Genomic DNA, 25,537 nt, shown 5'->3' with positions numbered 1-25,537 from the left:
GGTGTTAAGAGCATGGGTTTGGCGGTTAGTAGGACTCGGGACTACATCCTAACTCTGCTATTTCCTAGGCATCTGAAGTTGAACAAAAATTTTGTAAAGTTAATGTGAGGTTCATAGGACTTGTAGAGGAAGATGTCTAAGAGCATCTGTCGAGGGAAATAGAAGTGGTAAGCAACAACAACAACAATAATAACAACAACCTGATTCTTATAAATACTACTGTGATCTTAGTATGCTATATTTTTCTCTGTTTTTATGAAATTTCAGTAACAGATTTTTAGCTATTTTAAATTTATTTCTAGTTTTAGGACTGGGTTTCCTTGATCAAGCCAGTAGGTTCAAGCTAAATAAGATATTCTATTTTCTTACAAAATAATTAAGTAGAAATAATGAAAGGGGGGAGGAAGGGAGTAAAGGAGAAAGGATGGAAAGATGGTAGAAAACTAGAAAGGTGGGAAGATCGGAATGAAGGTAGGAAAAAAGGTAGGGAGGAAGGTACAAAGGAAGGAAAAAGAAAGAAATATTTTTGAACATTACAGCAACATGTCCTCTGGTAATATCACCAAGAAAATTGCCATGCCTTTAGCAGTTAGGAACCTACAGAGTCTTCAGATTACTTTATACTACTTATAGCACTACAACTCATTAACATTTTTTGGTCATTAACTAATAAACTGAATAACCCAAATCACATCCTGCTTGCCTGTATCTTTAGCTCAAATAAAGATGTGCTGAACAATTTCACTTATGACATGAGGAAATACTTTCACGGGAGCCATTTGTATGTATGCATTTGTAAATTACACCCAGAGTTAACTCGGACTTTTTGGGGAGACTTGATGTTGCCAAGAATTATACAAAACACAGGCTTTCTATGGCTTCAGATTTCCTTTGCTTAGTATTGAAAACATCTATTTTATTTTCCTTCAACATATTACATTCCTTGAAATGCCAGAGACCCTCAAAGGGTACTATTGTGTTCTTGTTCCAGTTACCTGTTCTAAATATTTCTTCTTTACTCTTATGTGAGAGATTAGTAAAGGAAACAAAACTCATCGCCAATATTTTCTAAATTGGATTTATTGCTACTGTGCTCAGTGTTTCAGAGGATGTCACATGCTATTATTTTATCATTTTTTCCCAATTAAATAGAATAAAATGTTCCATCAATAATTTGAAACTCTACAAATAACAAATGTGAAAAGGCACACATTTTCCTAAGACTCTATTTCAGGGACTCTGTCTGCCTTTTTGTTTTATCAAAATCAGAACTAAGGATAATGAAGCCTTATCATTAAACTTTTCAAAATGAAATTTAAATTTTATAATTTTTAAAGCAATAGAAAATATCACAAAGGGACATGGAGTTTATTTCAATAAGAAAAAAATAATAAACATCCCAAATAACAATTTATGATAAAGGATAAATATCTTTACTATGTGATCAATACATAAAAATTGTTATGATAAACACTGACTCCAAAAAAATGAGTAAAGATAAATAAATCCAAGCCAAAGACAACCCCCCTAAAAAAGGATATCAAAGTGGAAAATGGCTAATGAACACATGAAAAAGTCCAACTCTGTGAAGATAAGAAATGCAATTCAAAACAAAAATGACATTTCTCTTCTATAAGACTGATAAATATGAGAACAGATAATATTCAGGGTTAGCAAGAGTGCAGTAAAATAGACTACACTGCACATTTGTGGGAGGATAATTCAGTAAACTAATTTTGGATAGGTAACTCAATTATATACTAAGAACCTTAAAATTGTTTAAGGTGATTTAAACAATGATTAAAATTAAAATGATTCAACTCTACTGAGATATTTCTCCAAATGAATGAAATCACAAATAAAGATGAGAGCATTTTAACAGAAATGATTATATGGAATTATCTATCATAAAAATGGAAATCATGTAATATGTAATATATAACATACCGCAATATATAGTATATATTGTTATAGAGTATGATAAATAAGAATGTGAAAGGTTAAATGAACAATATCCATATGAATTTTATAACTGTTTGATAGAATGTTAAAGAAATGATGACATATTTGAGATGTAACATAATCTGACATGTTTCATTTGCACATACATGAAGGGAATATGCAGAAATATTAATAATAGTTTTCAATTGTAAAATTGTGAATGTTTTTATTTTTATACTTAATTGTTTAATAATGCAAACATATAATATGGCAAAGAAATAATAAAGACCTATATTTCCAGGAGAGAGAAAAATAAATTTCACTGTTTGTATCTAAGTTTCCAGTGCACAGAGATTGTTGGAAATTACTCAAATGCAGCAATATATTAATGTTAGTTACAGCTTGCCCCCAATTATACATTTTTTCTGCTAAATAGAGATTCTTCAATGATCAGAATTTCTGATATCCATAATTCCATTCAAGTTGTTTTTTAAGTTTATTCATTTATTTTGAGAGAGAGAGAGAGAGTGACTAGAGGAGGAGGCAGAGAGACAGGGAGAGAGAGAATCTTAAGCAGGCTCTGCACTATCAGCACAGACCCCAACATGGGGTTCGAACTCATAAACCATGAGATCCTGACTTGAGCTGAAGTCGGACACTTAACTGGCCACCCAGATGCCCCTCTTTTTTTTAAGTTTATATTTATTTATTTTTGAGAGAGAGAGACTGAGTGAGCAAGGGGGGAAGGGGTAGAGAGGAAGGGGAAAGAGAAAATAGCAAGTAGTTCTGCCTTGGCAACAGAGTGAGATCATGGCCTGAGTCAAAACCAAGAGTCAGATGCTTAACCAACTCAGCCACCCAGGCACCCCTCAAGTTTCTTTTAATTTTAATTCCTCTTGCTATCTTTAGGGAAACTAAAAATCTTAATTCCATTTTGATGGTGAAATCTCTATTTTCCTGAATCGACTTTTGACCTTTAATATGGCATCATGGAAATTAGATTCCATTAATTTGATTATACAGAAATCTGCTATACAGAAAATATGCAGAAATAAATAACTAAAACGGACTGGTACCAAAACTCAAATGATATTATAATATAAACTTAAAACACAGTATTAGTTTTGAGAAATGGTAGTAGGTGGAAGCCAGAAGGGCAGTGAAGAGATCTCATTGAAGACAGGAAGGAGGGCAGTAAGAAAGTTGTTTTTGAGGACTGGAGAAAAAAAGGATTCATAATAAACTACTATCAGAACAATTAACTTGATCATTTGCTGAAACACTGGAAGACAGAAAATATACCTAACAACTTGTGGATCTGGCTAAGGGGACTTCCAAGCAAACAGCAGACAGTGTTGTCATCTTTTAGCCACATATAATATTATATTGTAAGAGAGAGATGAGGTAAAGAAAGAACAATTCAGGTTTTAAGCAGAATTTAGAGGATATTATTTCCAACTCAGGATTTGGGGAGTTGGAAAATAAGTTTCACATTTATAGTATCTCCAGCTGGCAAGAGGTTTTCCACGTAAGATACTGTCTCTAGATGAAATTCAAAATGCTGTTTGCTAATCAAGATCAAATCAAAGATATAGCTCTAAAACACACTGTTGAGACCTCAGAAAGATTTCAGAGGCTCTCTTAGCTATATAAAATATCTAACAATCTTAAAGGTGTCCCATGGCATCTTAACTCTCAGCTCATGCATCTTTACTCTCAAACAATCTGTCTTGAAAATATCTGTTGGTATGTATTTTACCTAAAAAGATGGGATTGTACTTTGATACATAGGAATCCTACAAAATTGTTTTAAGGGTTGTAGCAGGCTGAAATAAATGGGGAATAAATAGTTCACCCAATAGCTTAGAACACTTTGCTCTATTTTAAACTGCTTGCCAGCCTATCACTAGTCTATGAAGTTTGGTATCATTTCAAGTAATAATAACAGCAATAAGGAGAAACATATAGCTAACCTTTATTGACCACTTAAAAAAATACAGCTACCCTACAACCCAGCAATTGCACTACTAGGTATTTATTGAAAGGATACAAAAATCCTGATTCAAAGAGGCTGACACACCCCAATGTTTATAGCAGCACTATAAATATTAGCCAAATTATGGAAAGAGCCCAAATGTCCTTCTGATGAAAGGATAAAGAAGATGTGGTGTGTGTATACACACACACACACACACACACACACACACACACACACACACACTGGAATATTGCTCGGTGATCAAAAAGAACAAAATCTTGCCATTTGCCACAACATGGATGGAAATACAATGCATTATGCTAAGCAAAGTAAGTCAGTCAGAAAAAGACAAATACTATATGATTTATCTCATATGAGAAATGTAAGAAACGAAACAGATTAACATAGGGGAAGGGAAAGAAAAACAAGATAAAAACAGAGAAGAAGGAAAACCATAAGAGACTCTTAAATACAGAGAATAAACTGAGGGCTGCTGGAGGAGTGTTGGGAGGGGATGGGCTAAATGGGTGATGGGTATTAAGGAAGACACTTGTTGGGATGAGCATTGGGTTTATATGTAAGTGATGAATCACTAAATTCTATTCCTGAAATCATGATTACACTATATGTTAACTAACTTGGATTTAAATAAAATTAAAAAAATAATAACAGTAAGGAGAAACATATTATAACTAACCTTTATTGACCACTTTTTAAATGCCAAATTCCTCTTACACCTCCAAACCAACGCCTGAGTTTTGAAACTATTCAAAAATTTTCATCCACATCTAGATATTCATTCCAAGAGCTCTATCAGAGATGGAGATGACATATTCATAAGATTATGATCAACTGATACATGAATTCAGCAAAGTCACAAGATACAAAATCAATGTCCAGAAATCGGTTGCATTTCTATACACCAATAATGAAGCAACATAAAGGGAAATCAATAAATTGATCTCATTTACAGTTGTACCAAGAGCCATAAAATACCTAGGAGTAAACCTAACCACAGATGTAAAAGTTCTGCATGCTGAAAACTACTGAAAACATATGAAGGAAATCGAACACACAAAGAAATGGAAAAACATTCCATGCTCATGGGTTGGAAGAATAAATATTGTTAAAAGGTCAATATTACCCAAAGCGATCTACACATTCAATGCAATCCCAATCTAAATTGCACCAGCATTCTTCTCAAAGCTAGAACAAACAATCCTAAAATTTGTATGGAACCACTAAAGACCCTGAATAGCCAAAGTATTGTCGAAAAGGAAAACTAAAGTGGGAGGCATCACAATCCCAGACTTTAGCCTCTACTACAAAGCTATAATCATCAAGACAGCATGGTATTGGCACAAAAACAGACACACAGACCAATGGAATAGAATAGAGAACCCAGAACTGGACCGACAAATGTATGGCCAACTAATCTTTGACAAAGCCAGAAAGAGTATCCAATGGAATACAAAAAGATAGTCTCTTTAGCAAATGGTGCTGGGAGAACCAGACAGCAACATGCAGAAGAATGAAACTAGACCACTTTCTTGCACCATACAGAACAACAAATTCAAGATGGATGAAAGACCTAAACATGAGACAGGAAACCATTAAAACCTGAGAGGAAAAAATAGGACACAACCTCTTTGACCTCAGCCACAGCAGTTTCTTGCTTGACATGTTTCCCAAGGAAAGGGAATTAAAAGCAGAAAATGAACTATTGGAAACTCATCAAGATAAAAAGCTTTTGGACTGCAAAGGAAACAACCAACAAAACTAAAAAGCAACTGACAGAATGGGAGAAGATATTTGCAAATGACATATTGGATAAAGGGTTAGTATCCAAAATCTATAAAGAACTTGCCAAACTCAACACCCAAAAAACAATAATCCAGTTAAGAAATGGGCAGAAGACATGAATCGACACTTTTCAAAAGAAGACATCCAGATGGCCAATAGACACATGAAAAGATGCTCAACATCACTCATCATCAGGGAAATACAAATCACAGCCACACTGAGGTACCACCTCATACCATTCAGAGTGGCTGAAATTAACAACTCAGGCAACAACAGATGTTGGCGAGGATGTGGAGAAACAGGAACCCTCTTGCACTGTCGGTGGGAATGCAAACTGGTGCAGCTGCTCTGAAAAACAGTGTGGAGGTTCCTCAAAAAATTAAAAGTAGAACTACCCTATGACCCAGCAATAGCACTACTAGGAATTTTTCCAAAGGATACAGTAATGCTGATTCGTACGGGCACATATACCCCAATGTCTATAGCACCACTCTCAACAATAGCCAAATTATGGAAAGAGCCTAAATGTCCATCAATTGATGAATGGATAAAGAACATGTGGATTATATATACAATGGAATACTACTTGGCAATGAGAAAGAATGAAATCCTGCCATTTGCAGCAATGTGGATGGAACTGGAGGGTATTATGCTAAGTGAAATAAGTCAGTCAGAGAAAGACAGACATCGTATGTTTTCACTCATATGTGGAACTTGAGAAACTTAACAGAAAATCATGGGAGAAAGGAAGGGGAAAAATAGTTGCAAACAGAGAGGGAGGGAGGCAAACCATAAGATACTCTTAAATACAGTGAACACGCTGAGGGTGGATGGGGGACGGGGGGAGAGGGGAAAATGGGTGATGGGCATTGAGGAGGGCACTTGTGGGATGAGCACTGGGTGTTATATGTAAGCAATGAATCACTGAATCTACCTCCCAATCTAAGAGCACACTATATACACTGTATGTTAGCCGACTTGACAATAAATTATATTTTAAAAAGATTATAATCAGAGGAACATTATTTACATAAATAAAGAGAACAGTTAAATTAAGAATCATTAATATGATGGCTTATAATTCATTAATTAAAGCATGAATTAATATAATTATTACTTTTATTTTAAAAGTAGGAACTCTAAAAATTGGCAAGTTTATGCCTGTTTAAAGTATAAAAAAAATGGTAGATGCAAGATTTCAATCCTAGTATTATGACTTCAGAAGACCAATTCCCAATCGCTATACTTTTTTCCCTATATTAGATCATATCACAGTTTATATAAGAAAATGAATCATGCTATCGTATCTTGTGTATTGAAAAACTTTAGCCTGCAAAAAAACATATCCTACATTATACATGATTTACGTGGCTATACACCGTTAGAGGGGACATGTGCTCATTTCTGGGCACGCACCCAGAGGAGAAAGCTATGGGTTTCTCACTCATCCTTAGCCAGACAGTGGATCCCTTGGTCCAGCTGTCACCACATTGTCTGTTTCAGTATCAGTGAGCTTTATCTAGGTTCCAGATGACTGAGACAACAGGTCATAAGAGGGCATCTTTTATGTGAAGGAGGCCTTTGTGAAACCCGAGAAGGCTTGCTGGTTTGTGTTGAACAAGGCAGAGCTCTAGCTGCACTATCTTATATATATTCCTTTACCACCAAATTGCTTTATAATTTTAAATAAATTCTTATAGACTTTTCCTTTGTCAAAAATAGAAGAGAAAAAATGATGAAACTAAAAAAAATCTACATTAATGAAGAGCTATAGCTGAGATCTGAGGCACACACAAAGGTAAAAAATTCTAAGTTATGGTTCCCATAGCAACAGCAACACAGTTGGATTTCACTTTTATGTTAAGTAAGTTTAACTTGAGTGGAGATGCAAAACACTCCCTCTGAATCAAAAAGAGAATTATGGAGAATATAGAGACTATGATCCAGACTCTTCTGGCTTTCAAAGGTATCAAATATTAACCCTAATATATGTTAATAGTTTCACATCAAAACTATATGTTCATTTGCATTGACTTAAAACTACTTTTATTCAATTTGTAAAATATGATTATTTAAAATGGGAAAAACTCCCATCCAAATGTGTTAAATCAAAGGACGCCATCTTATAATTTGGAAATATAAGTGCATAGTTTGTTTTTAATTACAATAGAATACTTGCTGAAAGTTTAATTTATGAAAATGCAATCTGATTACATTCACTGTCAAGTGTTTTAAACTTGACATTTCCAATTACTGTAGATGTTATCTGAAACTAGGAAAACAAACTAACAGTACTTCAAAGAGAGGACATACATATAAATTTTCAAGACATCTGTAGTTTGCATCTGTATTTCAATGTTTTTAAAGAAGCAGGAAGGGTACTTACTCCTGTTATGTAACGAGGTCTATATTGAATAGTCCCAAATAAACCAAGAATGACGATAATAATATGTACAAAATTTGCCAGGATAGGTGCCCACTGATATCCAAGGAAGTCAAATATTTGCCTCTCCAGCACACAAACCTAGAATAGTAAAACAGGGTACAGAGGTAAGCACAGTGGTGAGAGAGAAGAGACGGCAAAAGGATCATATTGCATTAACCATATCTGGCATTTATCTTTAATAGTAAGACTGACATTTTCAGGTATATTTCAAAGAAACACTATGGAGGCTGTAGATCCATAGGCAGCTACAATCCTTTTCAGAATGATTTTGTGGAGGCATCAAGCCATATTCACAGGATATCATCTGTGCAGTCACAGGATAAATTATATTGTCATATGCACTAACACTTGAATTCATCAACCAGCAAGTTTGCAAAGTCCACACAAAGGGTATGTTGTTAGGATCTGCTCAAATGTCATTATATAAATTGAAAAATAAAACAAATGGGAGTTATGTGGAGGAAAAATAACTCATCAGCAAGTCAACCAACTTGGATTATGGACTTAGATATGCCTCTAACTGTGGTTGTGAGACTAGCTAAGTCTAGAAAGGACTAGGTAAGTCTTTCACTTCTCTGGGGGTACTGATCCTTCATTTGTAAAATTCAGGACTTTGACTTCTAACCCAAATAATACTGGATTATAAATCAAAAATGACTTTTTTTGTTATACTCAGTTACGTATATAACCAGACAAAAGGGTGCAAAAAGGACATTAAAACACTGAGAAGCAAAAATAAAAACAAAGTGTCACTGTTATAAAAGCAAGGAACGTAGGTCATTTAAAATTATCCTACATTTATCTGTGTTTACAACTTTACAATTAAGACACAGGTACAAATCTAAGGATTGAGAGAAGAAAAACAAAACAAACCAACCAACCTAATCAACCAAACAAACAACTAAACAATGAAACAAAAGCTGTGATAGTCCAGAAGTACCATTTTATATTGACAAGTAAAACCTGATAGCTATCAAGTTTCTCATAAGATCAAATAAATTCACTTTTATTCTTCCTGCCTGCCCTCAGGTGGAATGGTAATAAACGGTTGCGAGTAAAACATTGTGAAAAGACCTGATATTCCACACAAAGATTCAACAGTGTCTTTGGTTGTTTTTCAATCTAGCCTTTAAAGAAAAAGGATATTTTAAAACCCCTACATTACTAACATTACTATGCTTTGATGATATTTCTTGTCAGAAGGACATACTGACTCTCAAAACAGCCAGTGTGCTTTTAAATTAAATACCTGTAGCTCAGTTTGAAGATTTCTTGAATGATCAATATTTCCACTGTACTTCTTTAGCTGAACAACACATATTCCCATCAGGCATTGAAAAAGAAAATAAATTCATGACAACTGTTTGCATAACACTTCTGTTTCCTAAGGCAACCAAGGGCTGTAACAGTAATCCAGCCTTGTCAAATCTTCATTTTCACTTATCTTGGCAATGATTAAAAAAAGAGAGAATCTAGGTCTGTTCTACCTTGCATATTCTAAATCCACAATATCCACCAGAGTTGCAAAAGTGGAACGTAAATAATATTGCACATAACTGCAGGTTCATAAACCTTGAACTGCCTTCTAATGAAACATTCCTTCAACTGTTATCATGCAGTCAACACTTCACATAAAGGAGACCCATTTGTAATGTTAGGCAGTATAATGTATCCCTTGTTTTTGAATCTATTAATGGTACCAAAAAAATAAGTGGCAGTTCTCGGAGCAACTGCTAATCATTTGTATAAAAGCTCTCTCCAACTTAGAACTCTCTAAACTCATCCTATGAATAAACGGTAAGTAGGAATGTAAACAGCAGCAAGAGGAATCTAAACTCTATAAATTTTAAGCATCATAACTGTGGGGACACAGCAGGGAAAAAGTATAGAGGATGAAACGCATTAGTCAAACAGTGGGAAATCTCTCGATAAATGCACCAATTATGGAAGAAAATAGCAGTACCATCGTTAATTATAAAAAATATATAGATGATAATATAGTTGCTAATTCTGCATGGCTAAAATGAATTTATGTCAACATTTATTAGTCTTTTTTTTTTAATGACAGAACTAATAGTTTCATCAAACATTACTTACAAGGTTATGCAGACTGAATAAGTTAATGTGCAATTCCTCAATTATAATATTCCCGCTTTTACCCTGTTTCTGATTGACCCTATTAGCCATCATAAGTAGCTTTATCATAGGTCCTGTTATTTAGAGCTGGGACTAAAGAAGGGAAGATTTTCTGAAAAATTCAGAGAATATAAAGAGAATAACAATTTATAGAAGTAGTTAGTCTTTTCTAAGAATTCCTTCAAAAAGGAATTATATTAACTGTGGAATCACTGAAAGGGTTATGGGGTTGTAGGGAAGAGAATAGATACTAGTTAAAACATTTCTTACGTGATGGGCATCCTTGCTAATCCCCAGTCATGTATTATCTCAATGTGTGTGAGAGGTAAATATTGTCTTGCTTTTCAGATTAAGAACTCTCAGATGTATGGTGGCTAAGTGATTCTCCTGATATCTTAGAATGGTAAATACTAAACAAACAAATAAACAAACAAAAAAAGTAGGCTCTGTGCATGGCCAGTGGGCCATGTTCCCAATGTTGTAGATTTGTGACACACCCAGTTCAGAAACAAAAGCTTTCACAGTTTATGTTGTAGACCTATGTTGGTCACAGGATATGTGCTGCTTTTTACCTTACTTATTTTGGAATAATACAGAGAACTTCTTTGATCATAGTTGTCAGTTCATATCATCATTAGTCAAGGCAAATTTGTTTTTTTGTTTTTGTTTTTTGTTGTTTTGTTTTTTTTTTTTTGCCTCCTTCAACCCATGTTCTCAGAGTTATTTTGCTTCCTCCCATTATATTTGCTTTATGTGCTTTCTATTACCTGGCATACAAATATAGGTATATACGGCCTTGAAAAACATAAACAAATATTCCTCAACTTATAATGGCATTACTTCCTGATAAACCCATCACAGGTCAAAAATATCATAAGTCAAAATGCATTTAATATACTTCACCTACCAAACATCCTGTCTGAGTTTATCTTTTTTAAAATTTTTTAAATGTTTTTATTTCTTTTTGAGACAGAGAGAGACAGAGCATGAGCAGGGGAGGGGCGGAGAGAGAGGGAGACACAGAATCTGAAGCAGGCTCCAGGCTCTGAGCTGTCAGCACAGAGCCTGACGCGGGGCTCGAACTCATGGACTGTGAGATCATGACCTGAGCCAAAGCCAGACGCTTAACCAACTGAGCCACCCAGGCACCTCTTATCTTATCCTATCTTGAATGTGCTCAGAACACTAACATTAGCAAACCATAGGACAACATCATCCAACGCAAGGCCTATTTTATAATAAGGTGTTGAATATGTCATGTGATTTATTGATATCGTCCTGAAAGTGAAAAACAGAATGGTTGTATGGGTACAGAATGGTTATAAGTGTACTGGTTGTTTACTCTTGTGATCTGTAGCTACCTGGGAGCTGTGGCTCCCTGCCTCTGTCTAGCATCACTAGAGACAATCGTACTCCATATCACTAGTCCGGGAAAAGATCCAAATTCACAATCTGAAGTATAGTTTCTACTGCAGATGTATTGCTTTCACACCATTGTAAAGTCAAAGAATCGTAAGCCAAACAATCCTAAATTCGGAACTGTCTCTACCGCTGTTGTTTCTGTGTGTCGTTTTCATATAAAAAGTGTTATGGAATAAGTCCCTCTCATGCTTGTTAGTTTTGCTGTATGTAAATTTTGTTCTTTGTGTTTTGTTTCTACATAGTAGCCTGTTATTAATGCATAACTTGTTGCTTTCCATAAAGAATTCTGTGCCTTTACATTACTATTATGATGATGTTTCTATTTGTTAACATAAACACAAGCTAATCTTTATCAATTATTATTTCTGCATCTATTGAGATAATCACTTTATTCTTTTCTTTGATATCATGAATGCGATTGTGTATATTGATGGTTTTTGCCACGTTAAATTTTCCTTTTCTTCCTGGGAAAATCCCTACTTGAAATTTAATTTTTTTTTTTTTTTACCAGAGTTTCAGTTTGGATTAAAGAAAATTTTATTTGTAAGTTTTATATAGATAAGCTGACCCATAACTTATTTTTTCTCTCTTTCTCTAACTCTGTTATAGAGTTTGTAACAGCCCTAAAATATAAGGTACAACACTCATTTAAACACTTAACAAATTTTGAAGAAACCATCAGTCCTATTCTCTTTCCCCAGAAGCAACCGTGTCTTGAGGAAACTCTATTAAGTACACAGCTTTTCAGGAAAATATTGTATATAGATGCCAGCACATAGGCATTTGTCTGTCATATATATGTCTTGAATTTTTCCCACACAATTTTATTTACACAAATGGGATTGCAATGGTATGGTTTTTCCCCTTGCACTTTGTGATGTTTGTGGATGTCTCTCCATATCAGTGCACCCTACACATACATTATATCTTTATTATTAAGTGCTCCATTTAAAAAATATTTATTTATTTTTGGGACAGTGCAAGCGGAGAAGGGATAGACAGAGGAGGACAGAGGATCTGAAGAGGGCTCTGCACTGGCTGGGTGAGAGCAGCAAGCCTGTGTGGGCCTCGAACCACCCAAACTGTGAGATCATGACCTGAGCCAAAGTTGGACACTCAACTGACAGAGCCACCCAGGTGCCCCTTAAGTGTTCCATTTTAACAGATAATCATTTGGTTTCCAAGTCTTGGCTATACCACACCTGAGTGCATTAAACAACCTTGTACATGTGTGTTGGTACATCTATAGGCTAGATCCTTAGATCTGAAAATGCTGGGTCAAATTCTGATCGCAAAATCCCAAATATTATAAAAGTGTTATTCATTCTCTTTGATATAAACGTATATACTGTTAAAATATGAAAACTTCTCTACTCTTTTGCATTATAATAAACATGAATCTTAGTAGTCACTGTTTATCTAGTTGAACACGCTTAAACTGAAAAAGTTTTCAAAAACTTTCTTATAAGTATATTAAGTAGAATTCATCTTACTAACAATGACAACAAATATTCATAAAAAGCACCTGTGAGATCTCTTTAGGATAAATGTATTGACTTTTCAAACTGGACGAGACTCACTCTACACTCCTCAATTTATATCTGAGAAGACTGGACCCAATTAAGTAAATAATTTGTTAAATTAATTTGACCCCTTAATGGGAGTATTCAGTCTACAGCAAGGTTGCTTCAAATGTTTGCATGGCAAATTGAGAATCATTCATATTTCCTAGGTAGCTATTGCCATTTAGCTGTATTAACAAGGCAATTACATGTACATGAACACTTTAAGATATCTTCTAAAAGCCATAATGGGATGTTTATAGCTAGCTGTTTTCAACTGGTGGGACTCAAAATTGGGTTCCTTGAGACACTGCATTTTGTGAATAACTAACTAAGATTTCTTAATAAATTTTCCTCCCCAATATTTCTGTAACTTTATGCCCTTAAAATGTAATCTGTAAGTTATTACAATTAATATGAAATAAAACTAATACACAGAATTTGAGAAGAAAAATATAGTTTTTTATTTTATTATAGTAGAACACAGGTTCCTAGATTTAAAAAGAAATTTGAGTGTGTTATTAAACGCTAGTAACAACCAAATTGTTTCTAGTGTCTAAATTATATATTGAAATTGAAATTGAAATTATCTATGGACATGCCTGTTCTCCTCCCTGCACTCTCACCATTTCACTGTCTTTACTCTCCTTTAGGAGTCCTGCTTTTAGACTGTCTCCACTCTCAGGTATCTGAGGAGAGATAAGACAGACCCAGACTGAGATGCTAGGCAAGTGGAGCACTCTATGCAAAGTCCCTCCCCGTTATCCATGTGAACTTCAGGGAAATGACAAAGCTCATCATGAAATTGTAGAATTTCATGAATCAATAAAGAAAGGATTTGCCTTTTCACTGGTTTCAGGAGAAGATAACTGACAAAATTAGCTTTATTAGAGCATAGAAAGCAGGAAATACGAGGGGAAATCATGATGAAAACTGAAATGGGCACAACAGTCCCCACAATGGGTCCAAAGTTCTTATTTTATCTGTAGGGACTATGAAAGTTTATATAAACTTCCAGACAGACAGAACCTCGTATGGCCATCTGTTTGTCAGAATTTTGTCAATAGAAATAGCTGTGACTTTCTCCTACATTCCAGTCAAGTATGGTCAATTGTGTCTTCCCAGTTGCAACTACTCTTTTGTTTCTTGCCCAATAGAGAACTTAAAACAACACTGAAGGAGGTAAGAAAACAGTTCTGGTACTGTCTCCTTGACCCATATAGGACTCTACTTCTATATCACTACTCTGAGATCTTGCCTCGGATTCATGATTCTCTTGCCTGACTCCCCAGTGCATTTTCTATTTCTTGCTTGTCTGCCCATTTTGGTAAAGCTGCCAGTTCTTATGTCTGTATGTATTTAGTTGTTTGTCGCCACACTACATCTCATCCATATTCTGGTTACTTACCCTCCCCTGCAGTCTCCTATGGTGAATTGTAATCTCGAGCACAATCTGGACTGCCTGCTCCAGAATAAAAAAGCATGCCCCATGTTGGTTTCTCTTCTTTTTAAGCCAAACCCCAGGAAATATGTAAAGACTTTAGAGGTTTTCTGGGTCTTTACAACACTGTTGAGATGCTGAGGTCTTTTTGACATTGTCTAAAATACCACAGTATTACAAAGCAAAATTCTGTATGGATATGATTGATGATGTTCCCTGCTTAAGATTCTCTGTGTTGTTCATAGTGGACAAGTGAGAACATATATGCCAGCTTTTAAACATTATCGGCAGGAGATATGATAGAGACAAATATCTTTTATCTCACCAACAGTCCCGATTCAAATATGAAATTAAGAGAATAAACTTGAAGTAGAGTCTACAATAATTATACATGTAAGATATGGACACAGCCATGCACAGAGTTTTACTTGAAAAATTTTAACAACTCTTGAGTAACTGCAGTTTTCAAGTGTGTCTGTGTGTGTGTTGGGGGGGGGAGGTGTTTGTTTACTAAATAAAATTGTAAAGTGTTTGATAAGATGTTGGGTCACAAATAACAACTTACCCTATTTTAGTTAAACCAAGGATTTTCTGTCTCCTCCCACATAATTGTTTTTCTTTAAATACAAAACAAAGGAATAAGCCTTAAAGACAAATAATGAAAACATCACCAAAAGGAGATCTGTCCCCAGTGGCTTAAATTATAATAGAAGTTAACATGGGGAAGGGCGCCTGGGCGGCTCAGTCAGTTAAGCATCTGACTCTTGATCTCAGCTCAGGTCATGACCTCACGGTCTGTGGGTTTGAGCCCCACATCGGGTTCTGCGCTGATGGCATGGAGCCTGCTTGGAATTCTTTCTCCCTCTCTCTGCCCTACCCCACTTGTGAGCTCTCTCTCTCAAAATAAATAAATAAACTTAAAAAAAGAAAGAAGTTAACATGGGGTGCCTGGGTGGCTCAGTCGGTTGGGTGTCTGACTTCGGCTCAGGTCATGATCTCACAGTTCATGGGTTCGGGCCCCGTGTCAGGCTCTGTGCTATCAGCTCAGAGCCTGGAGCCTGCTTTAGATTCTGTGTCTTCCTCACTCTGTGCCCCTCCCCTGCTAATGCTCTATCTCTCTCTGTCTCTCAAAAATAAATAAACGTTAAAAAAATTTTTTAACAGAAGTTAACATATCATAATGGTTCAGGACCCAAGTTTTGAATCAGAAAAAATCTTGTTTAAAATCTAACTCACTATATGACCACAGGTCAACTGACCTCTATGAATCTCAGTGTCTTCATTTATAAAATGGGGATATTGTAGTACAGAGCTTTTTTTTTGTCATACAGAACTTTTAAGATTGGCATGAAGATCAAAATAATAATACATATAATTATTACAATGCTTAAATTACCACCTAACATGTTTGCTAATTAATTCATATCTGAACAACACATAAGAAGTTTAGACACTAGTATTTTAGTAAAAATATTCTAGATTGATAGACTTGCCAGGATATTTTAGTTAGAGATGATTAACTGTTTCATATTTTACCAGTCACAGCTGCAAATAATAATATCCTGAGCGGGGTGGGGGAGGGGTCTTCCTTAATGAATGTTTCCCTGCCTCATTCAACATTCCATGTATCTCATCGATTTTAGTACGATGTAAAAGAATAGGCTTCAAATATCACAATTTCTTTCATGTTTTTCTTTCTCTCTCCCCACCTTATTTAAAAAAACTCTGTTTCCATATAGTTAATCACAGTAAAGATTTTCAGGAAAGTAATGGGAAAGACTTGGCATGAACTCAAAGAAACTCAATAAAAACAAGTATTCCTGCTTATTACGGAAGTGCTTTTTCTTATAAGGTGCATTACTGAAACAGTCCATGGTATTTCTTACGATTTCTATTGAAATACAGTCAGTCATGTATTTTTGAGGTTAAATTTATAGAGTTATTTAACTGACCCACCTCAGAATAAAATAGTATATTTAAAAATTTTTCTCATCCTTTTGTGTAATAATGCCATTTATATATAACTCTGCATATGACAGCTAATATTCTAGTTGTTGTGATATCAGAACCATTTATTATTTCTCACAGCTGTTCATTCTGCATAGCCATTTATAACCATTTCATGAGTTAACACTCATTCTATCAAAAGACAAATTGATGACTAGCATAACATGCTAGATTTTTAAAAATATATCATTGTAAAGAAGAAGCACAATAATTTGACACTAGAGAACAAAAATATTGCTTGACTTTGTTGAATTGAACTTACCAAGTCATATAACTGCCTGATCTTCATGTTGATATGCCATATTATGTGTGTGTGAAATCACTATTATTGGATGTTTAGTGGTAGGGATTTAACATTATTTAACTTTTTTTGTTTTTAAATTTTTTTTTTTTAACGTTTATTTATTTTTGAGACAGAGAGAGACAGAGCATGAACAGGGGAGGGTCAGAGAGAGAGGGAGACACAGAATCTGAAACAGGCTCCAGGCTCTGAGCTGTCAGCACAGAGCCCGACGCGGGGCTCGAACTCACGGACCGCGAGATCATGACCTGAGCCGAAGTCGGCCGCTTAACCGACTGAGCCACCCAGGCGCCCCTAACATTATTTAACTTAATATCTCCTTATCATAACACAAATCTTTGCCCTTGGAATAGTGAGTATGGATTCTGTTATAATAATTTTTAAAACTTGAGTACTTATTATATCCAAGGCATTATGATAAGGACTTTGATATGCTATTTTAGTTAATGATTACTTTTAAATCATGCATTCTAATGATTATCTATCATTACCTTTATTGTACAGATGAGGAAATTGATACCATGACCATGATTATAGGGCTAATCATTGTAACTTCAATGTCCATATTCTCAACCACAAACTATTTACAACATACTAGAATACTAGAAACTTATAATAGAACCTGATGCTGTTGCTTTCAAAAATTTTAGGGAATCATTTCTACTTTATTACCAAATACTTTCCTAATTTGATAAGTAAACATAAGAGGTTCTTTGGACAAGGTAAAAGATAAAAAGATACAGCAATAAATGCCTTTAAAAATTTTTTAAATAACTTTTACATATAGCTCTATGGCTTGCAAACTCACACAATTATGATAACCCCATAAAATAATCATTATTACTACTATTACTCTATTTCTACAAATTGTGCAATTCACTCTAAAGACAAGTATACGGTTAGGACAGAACCTTTTTGAAAATAAAATAAGCTGAAAGTTTATACTACTGATGCAGTCAGTAGGCTAGTAATCCCACAAAGTTACAATAAAACGACATTTATGTAGACTTGTGTCACAAAATGATTTCATACCTAGATAGACAAATTCTCATTTATTAAGTTTACGGTCTCCCTGTATTCATATGAAATTACCTAAAAAGATCACAGCTCAGGTCCTCTTGATAGATGGGTCTTTGTTTTGATTTTTTTCACAGAGTCTATAATTTTACTCAACGGAAATCTAACTTCTCAGAAGAACTGAATCAACCAAATGATGGCTGTTCTAGGTAGTTTTCATGGCTCACACAAAGCCCATGACAGGTATGAATGAGAATGTTAATGCATCCATTTGACCTTGAAATTTCCAGTTACCTCCACAACAAAGTCTTAACTGATTCAAGCTCAAGCTAATAAACCAATGGGATAAATATTCATAACATAGGGAGAAACTGCTTAAAGTGCAGAAGACCATGGCCATGAACTTTTGAATCATGTATGCTACAAGCACTGATGACATATTATAAGTATTGGACCATGCAAAGCACTGTCCAAGGCACCACTGAGGTGTGGGGTAGGGAATCAGTGATGAGACGAATCAATTTTCACACTGGCTGGCAGAATTAGTCTTATACTATAAGATACCTAATATCTGAAATGGTTCTTAGGGCAGAAATTCTCAAAACTTCAAGAAGACCCAGGTGTAGCTGTTCAAATGACACCCCTGCTATGGATCTGTCTATCTGCTTCTGACCCATTTCCGGATCTCCTACTGCTCATGTAGCAGGTGTACAGAAAAAAACCCCACCATGTGGCTAATATTAACAATATGTAGAAAAACAGATGAGAGAAGGGTTGACTATATTTTAATAAGAGACTTTAGGAATTGGGGAGAATAAGTTGCTAAGTTCATCATCAGCATCATCTGTTCAGCACAGATTTTTTTTCTAATTCATCGAGAGCTCAGTAAAAGCCAAAATAACAAAAATAGCTTGAAATGTTCTTATTTTCATGTATCATATGGTATTTCTTTCTCATAGCAAATGACTTTCTCTAGAGAAAATTCTATTGCTATTTTTTAACAGCACAATCATATTAAACATATTAAAGTTGCCATCTGGAGAGTTTCAAATTTGTCAACTAGGTAAAAATGCATATTATATATATATTTTTTTTTCTGTAAAGCTGATAAAGAGTCCAAAACACGTCTCATATATCATTATCAGAGAAGCAATGTGTAGGCAGTTTTCAGTTTGGGTCTTAATAAATACTTATTATTTTTGTATAGATTTATATTTTGTGAATTCAAAACAATGTACAATGCCACTCCAATACTCCTCCCCTCCTCTATTTGAGACAGTGAATTAATAATGTTGCTACTATCATCGGCATCCCCTGTTAAGTAGATGCTGTATATTTAACAGGACTGGAGGTGGAAGCACACGTACCATCTCAGGGAACAGAGGTGGACATCATAATGTCCTGCACTCTGGTGTCTCCCTGTCTCCTTTCCCTCCTATCTGCTCTTCTCTTCAAATGAACACACCAGCAGAGGTTTCAGGGCACTATTTCTTTGACTACAGCAAGGCAGCCATATGGAAGCTGTCAATCAAACCTCTCAAACTCTAGGTTACGTCTCTTTCATAAAATTCAATTTCATAAGGATGGGAGATGGAATGACAGCCTCACTTACTCTGACTGCTAAAGGCCAATCAAGAGTTGAAATGAAAGCAGAAATGTTATCAAGATCACTACCGTGTACTGGCAGTCACTGTAGCAGTGAGTTATATCAGAAATTGCAACTAGGAATACAAGAGAATACCATTTCAGATGGCTACAGGAGCATTTTAGAATTTGTCACGACGTATGCTATTTTTGGCATGGTAAATACCATGTCTTCTGTGCCCTTTAAAGTAACCATATTATTGGATTCAACACAGATATGGAGATGTTATTCTGAAAAGAGGCAGTCATAATATTTGTTTTTCTGTTGACAGGATGTCTGTGGCTGTCCATGGGTGAATGTAATAAGAGATGATATTCTCTACCAGCTTTAGGAGTTCTACCATAGACTCCATTAATGTAGCATAGATAACTGGTACAGGCTCAAAATGATAAATTCTGTCAAGTCATGAAATGTATTTCATACCTGAAACTTTAAAATTCAAAGCATTACAAGCACTCCTAAATCATACACACGGTTTCCCCGTCCGCATGTGGATGCTTTATATACTATTATTAGTATTCATAGCACTATTCCAAGCATTTACAGATATGAGCTTACTTAATAAGGTAGACAATACTATTACCTCCATTTTATTTTATTTTAAGTTTATTTATTTATTTTTGAGAGAGAGTGCAGGTAGGGGAGGGGCAGAGAACAAGAGGGAGAGAAAGAATCCCAAACAGGCTCTACAGTGTCAATGCAAGAACCATGAGATCATGACCTGAGATGAAGTCAGGTGCTTAACAGACTGAGCCAGTCGGGCACCCCCTATTATCTCCATTTTAAAGATGAGAAAATTGGGGCGCCTGGGTGGCTCAGTGGGTTAAGCGTCCGACTTCAGCTCAGGTCACGATCTCGCGGTCCGTGAGTTCGAGCCCCGCGTCGGGCTCTGGGCTGATGGCTCAGAGCCTGGAGCCTGCTTCCGATTCTGTGTCTCCCTCTCTCTCTGCCCCTCCCCTGTTCATGCTGTGTCTCTCTCTGTCTCAAAAATAAATAAACGTTAAAAAAAAAAAATTAAGATGAGAAAATCCAGGCAGAATGATTAATTTCCCAAGGTCATATAGCTGTTAATGGGTGAAGATGACTTGTGTAGTATCCAAACTTTGAACTACAATCATGTTATCTTTCAAATGATATTATAAATATATATGCATATATAATAATGCATAAATTGAATATATGTGTATGCATGTTAGTTGTTATAGATTCAAGAATGTTTTTTTTTCTTTTTAGTTTCACGAAGTCATCATTCCGTTCCTTTTCAGTGGGTTCATTATTAAGTTAATGAACCCACACAAAACATTGCCTACATTTTTATTTTAAATAATGGAGCTTTTCCCACCTTTTGTAGCCCTGAGCATGGTCCCACATCATTGCAGTGCTTTTAGGCTCCTATCTCCCAGTGACACGCGGTTTCATTGGCAATGGAGAATAAATTAGACAATATCTCTGAAATGATGCTTCTCTCTGGAGAGGTATTTAAAGATGCTAACTATATTTAAGGGGTCCAATTTACTAATGAGCTGTCCAAAGCACCAAACTACGATGTTCCACCACTCAAGTTATAAGCTTATATAGAGCTGGCTGTAAACACTAACTCAAACCTGGTTATATGAGTTGTATTCATAACATGCATCACTATACGATTTAATTATTACATATTCGATTAACTTACGAGTCCAAAAATATAGCTTTAAAAAAATCTAAGTGTAACATATTATAAATGCCACATAAAAGCATAAAGGTGAGTTTCTAAAGGATAGTTGGAAACAATTACATAAATACAAATGGAATCTTTTTCCAAATTATTTTACAAGTCTTTAAGTTCTTATTCCACTGTAAAGAAACCAATGAACAAAAATTCAGAATTAATAAATTATGGATTTTTTTATGCAAAAAACACATGTCAAACTCCAGTCAGTGATTCCACACACAAAGAAGAGTCCTTAGTCCTACATCAACAGAAGAGTCTTTTGTCATTTGAGTTAAAATGTGTTGGGTATGCATGTAGCACTTTTTATACTTGACCCCTTTAGGAAGGTTTTGGATTAACTGACCCAGTGTCTAAAAAGAGTTGCACTTCATAATTCTGGTAGCCAACTAATTTCTTATAATTTTGTATATAAAACAACATAAACCACTGTGTTACACCATAATCTATAGCACTGAAATGATTCCATAGATCTTAATTCATATTGTTTGGGAAAGATAAATATTGACTCTTACCTCACACCTTGGAGGAAACAGAAGCCAGAAGAGTTTCCACAGTCACCATGTTTACTTCCTTTATGAAAATGTTTTGAACTTTTGTTTTTTAAGTTACTGATTTTTTTTTCTCGGTTCCATAAAAAATTAACCAGGAGTTTCCATTCATTTGCTGTGTGCTTGACAATCACAGCAGGAGTAACTATCAGGTTCTAGAGCTATATTCTTCTTCAAAGTTCTGACAGTAATTCTGACCTTTTCCAAACATATCATAAAAACTAGTTTATTGGCAAAGCTTCCTGAGATTTAACATTTCCTTTTCCTAGAGCAAGAAGTTTCAGAGAATACTGAAATGGCCATGCTATCTATGTAATTCCCTTATGACTAGGTTGGAATTTCTTAATTCTTCAAGTATGCTAAAAAGAGAAGAGAAAGAAAGGTTTGAAGATGGTTAAGTTGCCCTTTCTCTTGTATTTTAAAGATATGGTAATTAAAACCAAGAAATGTGTGTGCGTGTGTGTTTAGTGTGTGTAATATATACATAGTGATGTAGATATATAGAATATTTCATATAAATATAGTGAGAAGCCAGCTACATCTCAGCCATTTACATAGAGTTTTGCCTAACAGAGAGATCATAAAAAATGTTACAGAAAATTTATAAGGAATTACTTGTCATTAAAAATCTTTAAACTTTTTTTTTTTTTTTTTTTTTTTTAAAAAGTCTGAACATGTGTGTGAAGAAACGAAAGCGAAGTTTATCAACGTTTTTTATTTATTTTTTTGGGACAGAGAGAGACAGAGCATGAACGGGGGAGGGGCAGAGAGAGAGGGAGACACAGAATCGGAAACAGGCTTCAGGCTCCGAGCCATCAGCCCAGAGCCTGACGCGGGGCTCGAACTCACGGACCGCGAGATGGTGACCTGGCTGAAGTCGGACGCTTAACCGACTGCGCCACCCAGGCGCCCCTAAACTTTTTTTTTTTTTTTAAATAATGTTTATTTATTTTTGAGAGAGACAGAGACAGCATGCCAATGGGTTAGGGGCAGAGAGAAAGGGAGGCACAGAATCCAAAGCAGGCTCCAGGCTCAGAGCCATCAGCACAGAGCCCCATGTGGGGCTCGAACTCACAAGCTGTAAGATCATTACCTGAGCTGAAGTTGGATGTTCAACTGAATGAGCCACCCAGGCACCCCTAAACTTTCTTTATATAAGATATCATTCTGAGCTATGGGCCATAGGTTATGACTTTGATTTTAAAAAATATTAAATTAAATTATGTAGAATATGTTTTGCTTCACATATTAAGTTCACAAAATAAAAATTACAACCAATCTCAAAATAATGGTTTTTCCTGCTTCGCCTTTTTGATATCAGTGTTTGTCATTGCTGTTGATTATTACGTTTGTTTTCTTTAATTCCCTCCAGTTGGCTTTATTTGCTTCACTGACAATCACATTTCATATTTCACTTTGAAGGAAGCAATGTCAGTCTCAGACCCCAGTCACTGGACCCCAGCTGAGCTCTGCCAAGTCCACCACTGGTCACATAGCTTTTACAGGCATGACGTCACCATGGTGTTGCATTTTCCTGCCACTTTCTCATTCCCTGTTGTTCTAAGGGGGTTGATCACCTTGCTGGTCTGGCGAAGTCTAAACACTCATATGTAATTATAGTCCTGCAAATGCATACAGAATCAAGCCACATCATGGTGGGAATTAGAAATGAGCCTAGTCAGTAAAACAGAATCTACTAATTACTTGCACTGATGGTTTTTCTGGAAGAAAATAATCATGACTCTTTTGATAAAAGGCAAATAAAATTGCCTGAACACCCTTCTACTATCTTATTTCAAAATAAGTTGACAATTTTAGACTTTTTCAATGTATCCATTCTGAAAGTTCTAAGTCTGAATTGTACTTTAAAATTGGATGCATTTTATAATAATGACATTTGGTAGAAAGGCCTGCATTAAACTCATTTTAACTAACTTGCCATACAACAGTACTAGAAATAAACTATAAGAAAATAATATATTTCTGTTCTAATATGTAAAACTATAATAATTTTAAAACTACAAAATATTCCAAGGGTTTTTTCTATTTTTGGAAATATTCACAGATCAGAATTCTTTCTTGATAATTCACAAACCTGAACCAAAAACACAGACATGATTTTAAGTTTGTAGGATATATTTCTATTAATTTTATCATATTTGAGTGAGGTTTTTAAAAAGAACAAAATACCATATGATTTCACTTACATATGGAATCTAAAAAAACAAACAAATGAACAAAAAGCAGAAACAGACAAATAAACACAGGGAACAAACTGATGGCTCCCAGAGGGGTGGAGGGTGGGTGTTGGGCAAAATGGGTGAAGAAGAGTTGGAGGTATAAGCTTCCAAAAAAAAGAAGAGAAGGAGAAGAAGGAGATGGAGAAGGAAAAGGAGAAGGAGAAGGGGAGGGAGAAGGAGGAGAAGGAGTAGGAGAAGAAGAAGAAGAAGAGGTAGGAGAAGAAGGAGGAGAAGGAAGAGGACAGGGAGAACAGCTAAATATTAGCTGGCATACAAAATTCTAAGTACTATTGATATTAAATATTAACCAACACTATAGAAGATATACATATTTAAGATAGCAACTGAAAATTGAAAACTATAATTTAAGCTGGACCTATTCAAGAATTTACCAAATGGTAACTCTCTGAGGTGAAATGGCAGCTTGTGAGGGAACTGATTGATCATTTAATTAGCTTGACTGTGGCAATCATTATACAAAGTATACTTATATCAAAATACCACGTTGTTCATCTTAAATATATACAATTTCTCATTTGTCATTCACACCTAAAGAAAGCCAGGGAAAAATTAAAAAGAAAAAATAAAGAAGAATCCAAAAAAGTACAAAAACAGTAAGGCATTCCAACCTGCTGTTTCAGTATTCATTCTCATTGGGGGTTCAATTTGTTCGAAAGTTCCTGAGAAATGTCAGTTTTCATATTCCACCATACAATTGAGATTAAGTGATACTGGGGGGTTTTAGATCTATTTTATAGAGTAATTTCATCAGAAGTTAATGGCTGGTTGGAATAACTATAGATTTTTTCTATATTAGTCTTGATTTTAATTAGATAAGTAACTTAAGATTGCCATCACAAATCAAGCAAGGATTTGGAAATGTAGAAGGGAAAAAAAGTTAACAATCTTTAATCAACATAAAATTTTTCATGCATATTTTCCAACTGTCGTTTATGGCTGGACACATGGTCCAGATAATGTTTTAGAGTTTATTTGAATAAGAGATCTCCCAGACTGAGCCTGACAGAGGAAAAAGTAAAGTAATGGTGAATACAGAAGTAACTGCTGAGGTGAGGCATTTGCATACTAGAAGCTCTGTAATTTATGACCTGAAAGGATAGTTTAGGCAAGGTGTTATCAAATTAAAGTTGAATTGTAATTTTAATATACATTTCCAACGTTGAACAACTTCTCATTCCACTTCCCCTGCTATACATGTAAGTTGATATTCTGAAAATTAAAAGAAACTTTTACTCTGTGAAGCTGTGATGTCTCAAACTACTATGAGATGAGGAAATGCAATACATTGAACTCACAACTTCAAAGACTAGGAGAC

General features: G+C 35.1%; 1 protein-coding gene across 5 annotated transcripts in view; it reads right to left on the bottom strand.

Annotated features, from left to right (window-relative positions):
- NKAIN2 (sodium/potassium transporting ATPase interacting 2) overlaps positions 1-25,537 on the bottom strand; it is a 996,342-nt gene that overhangs the window by 525,004 nt on the left and 445,801 nt on the right. For all 5 annotated transcript variants that reach the window (XR_009605258.3, XR_009605256.3, XR_009605257.3 and 2 more), the window contains one exon: positions 8,109-8,246. Coding sequence is in view for 2 of the 5 variants with exons in the window: in XM_060616558.3 (XP_060472541.1) it covers positions 8,109-8,246 (138 nt within the window). In the remaining 3 variants the exon portion in view is untranslated. The remainder of the gene's footprint in view (positions 1-8,108; positions 8,247-25,537) is intronic.

Source organism: Panthera onca, chromosome B2 (genome assembly GCF_046562875.1).
Source record: "Panthera onca isolate mPanOnc1 chromosome B2, mPanOnc1 haplotype 2, whole genome shotgun sequence".
NCBI classification, from domain to species: Eukaryota; Metazoa; Chordata; class Mammalia; order Carnivora; family Felidae; genus Panthera; species Panthera onca.
Note: the sequence above shows the minus strand (reverse complement) of the source record. Positions and strands in the feature narration are given on the sequence as shown.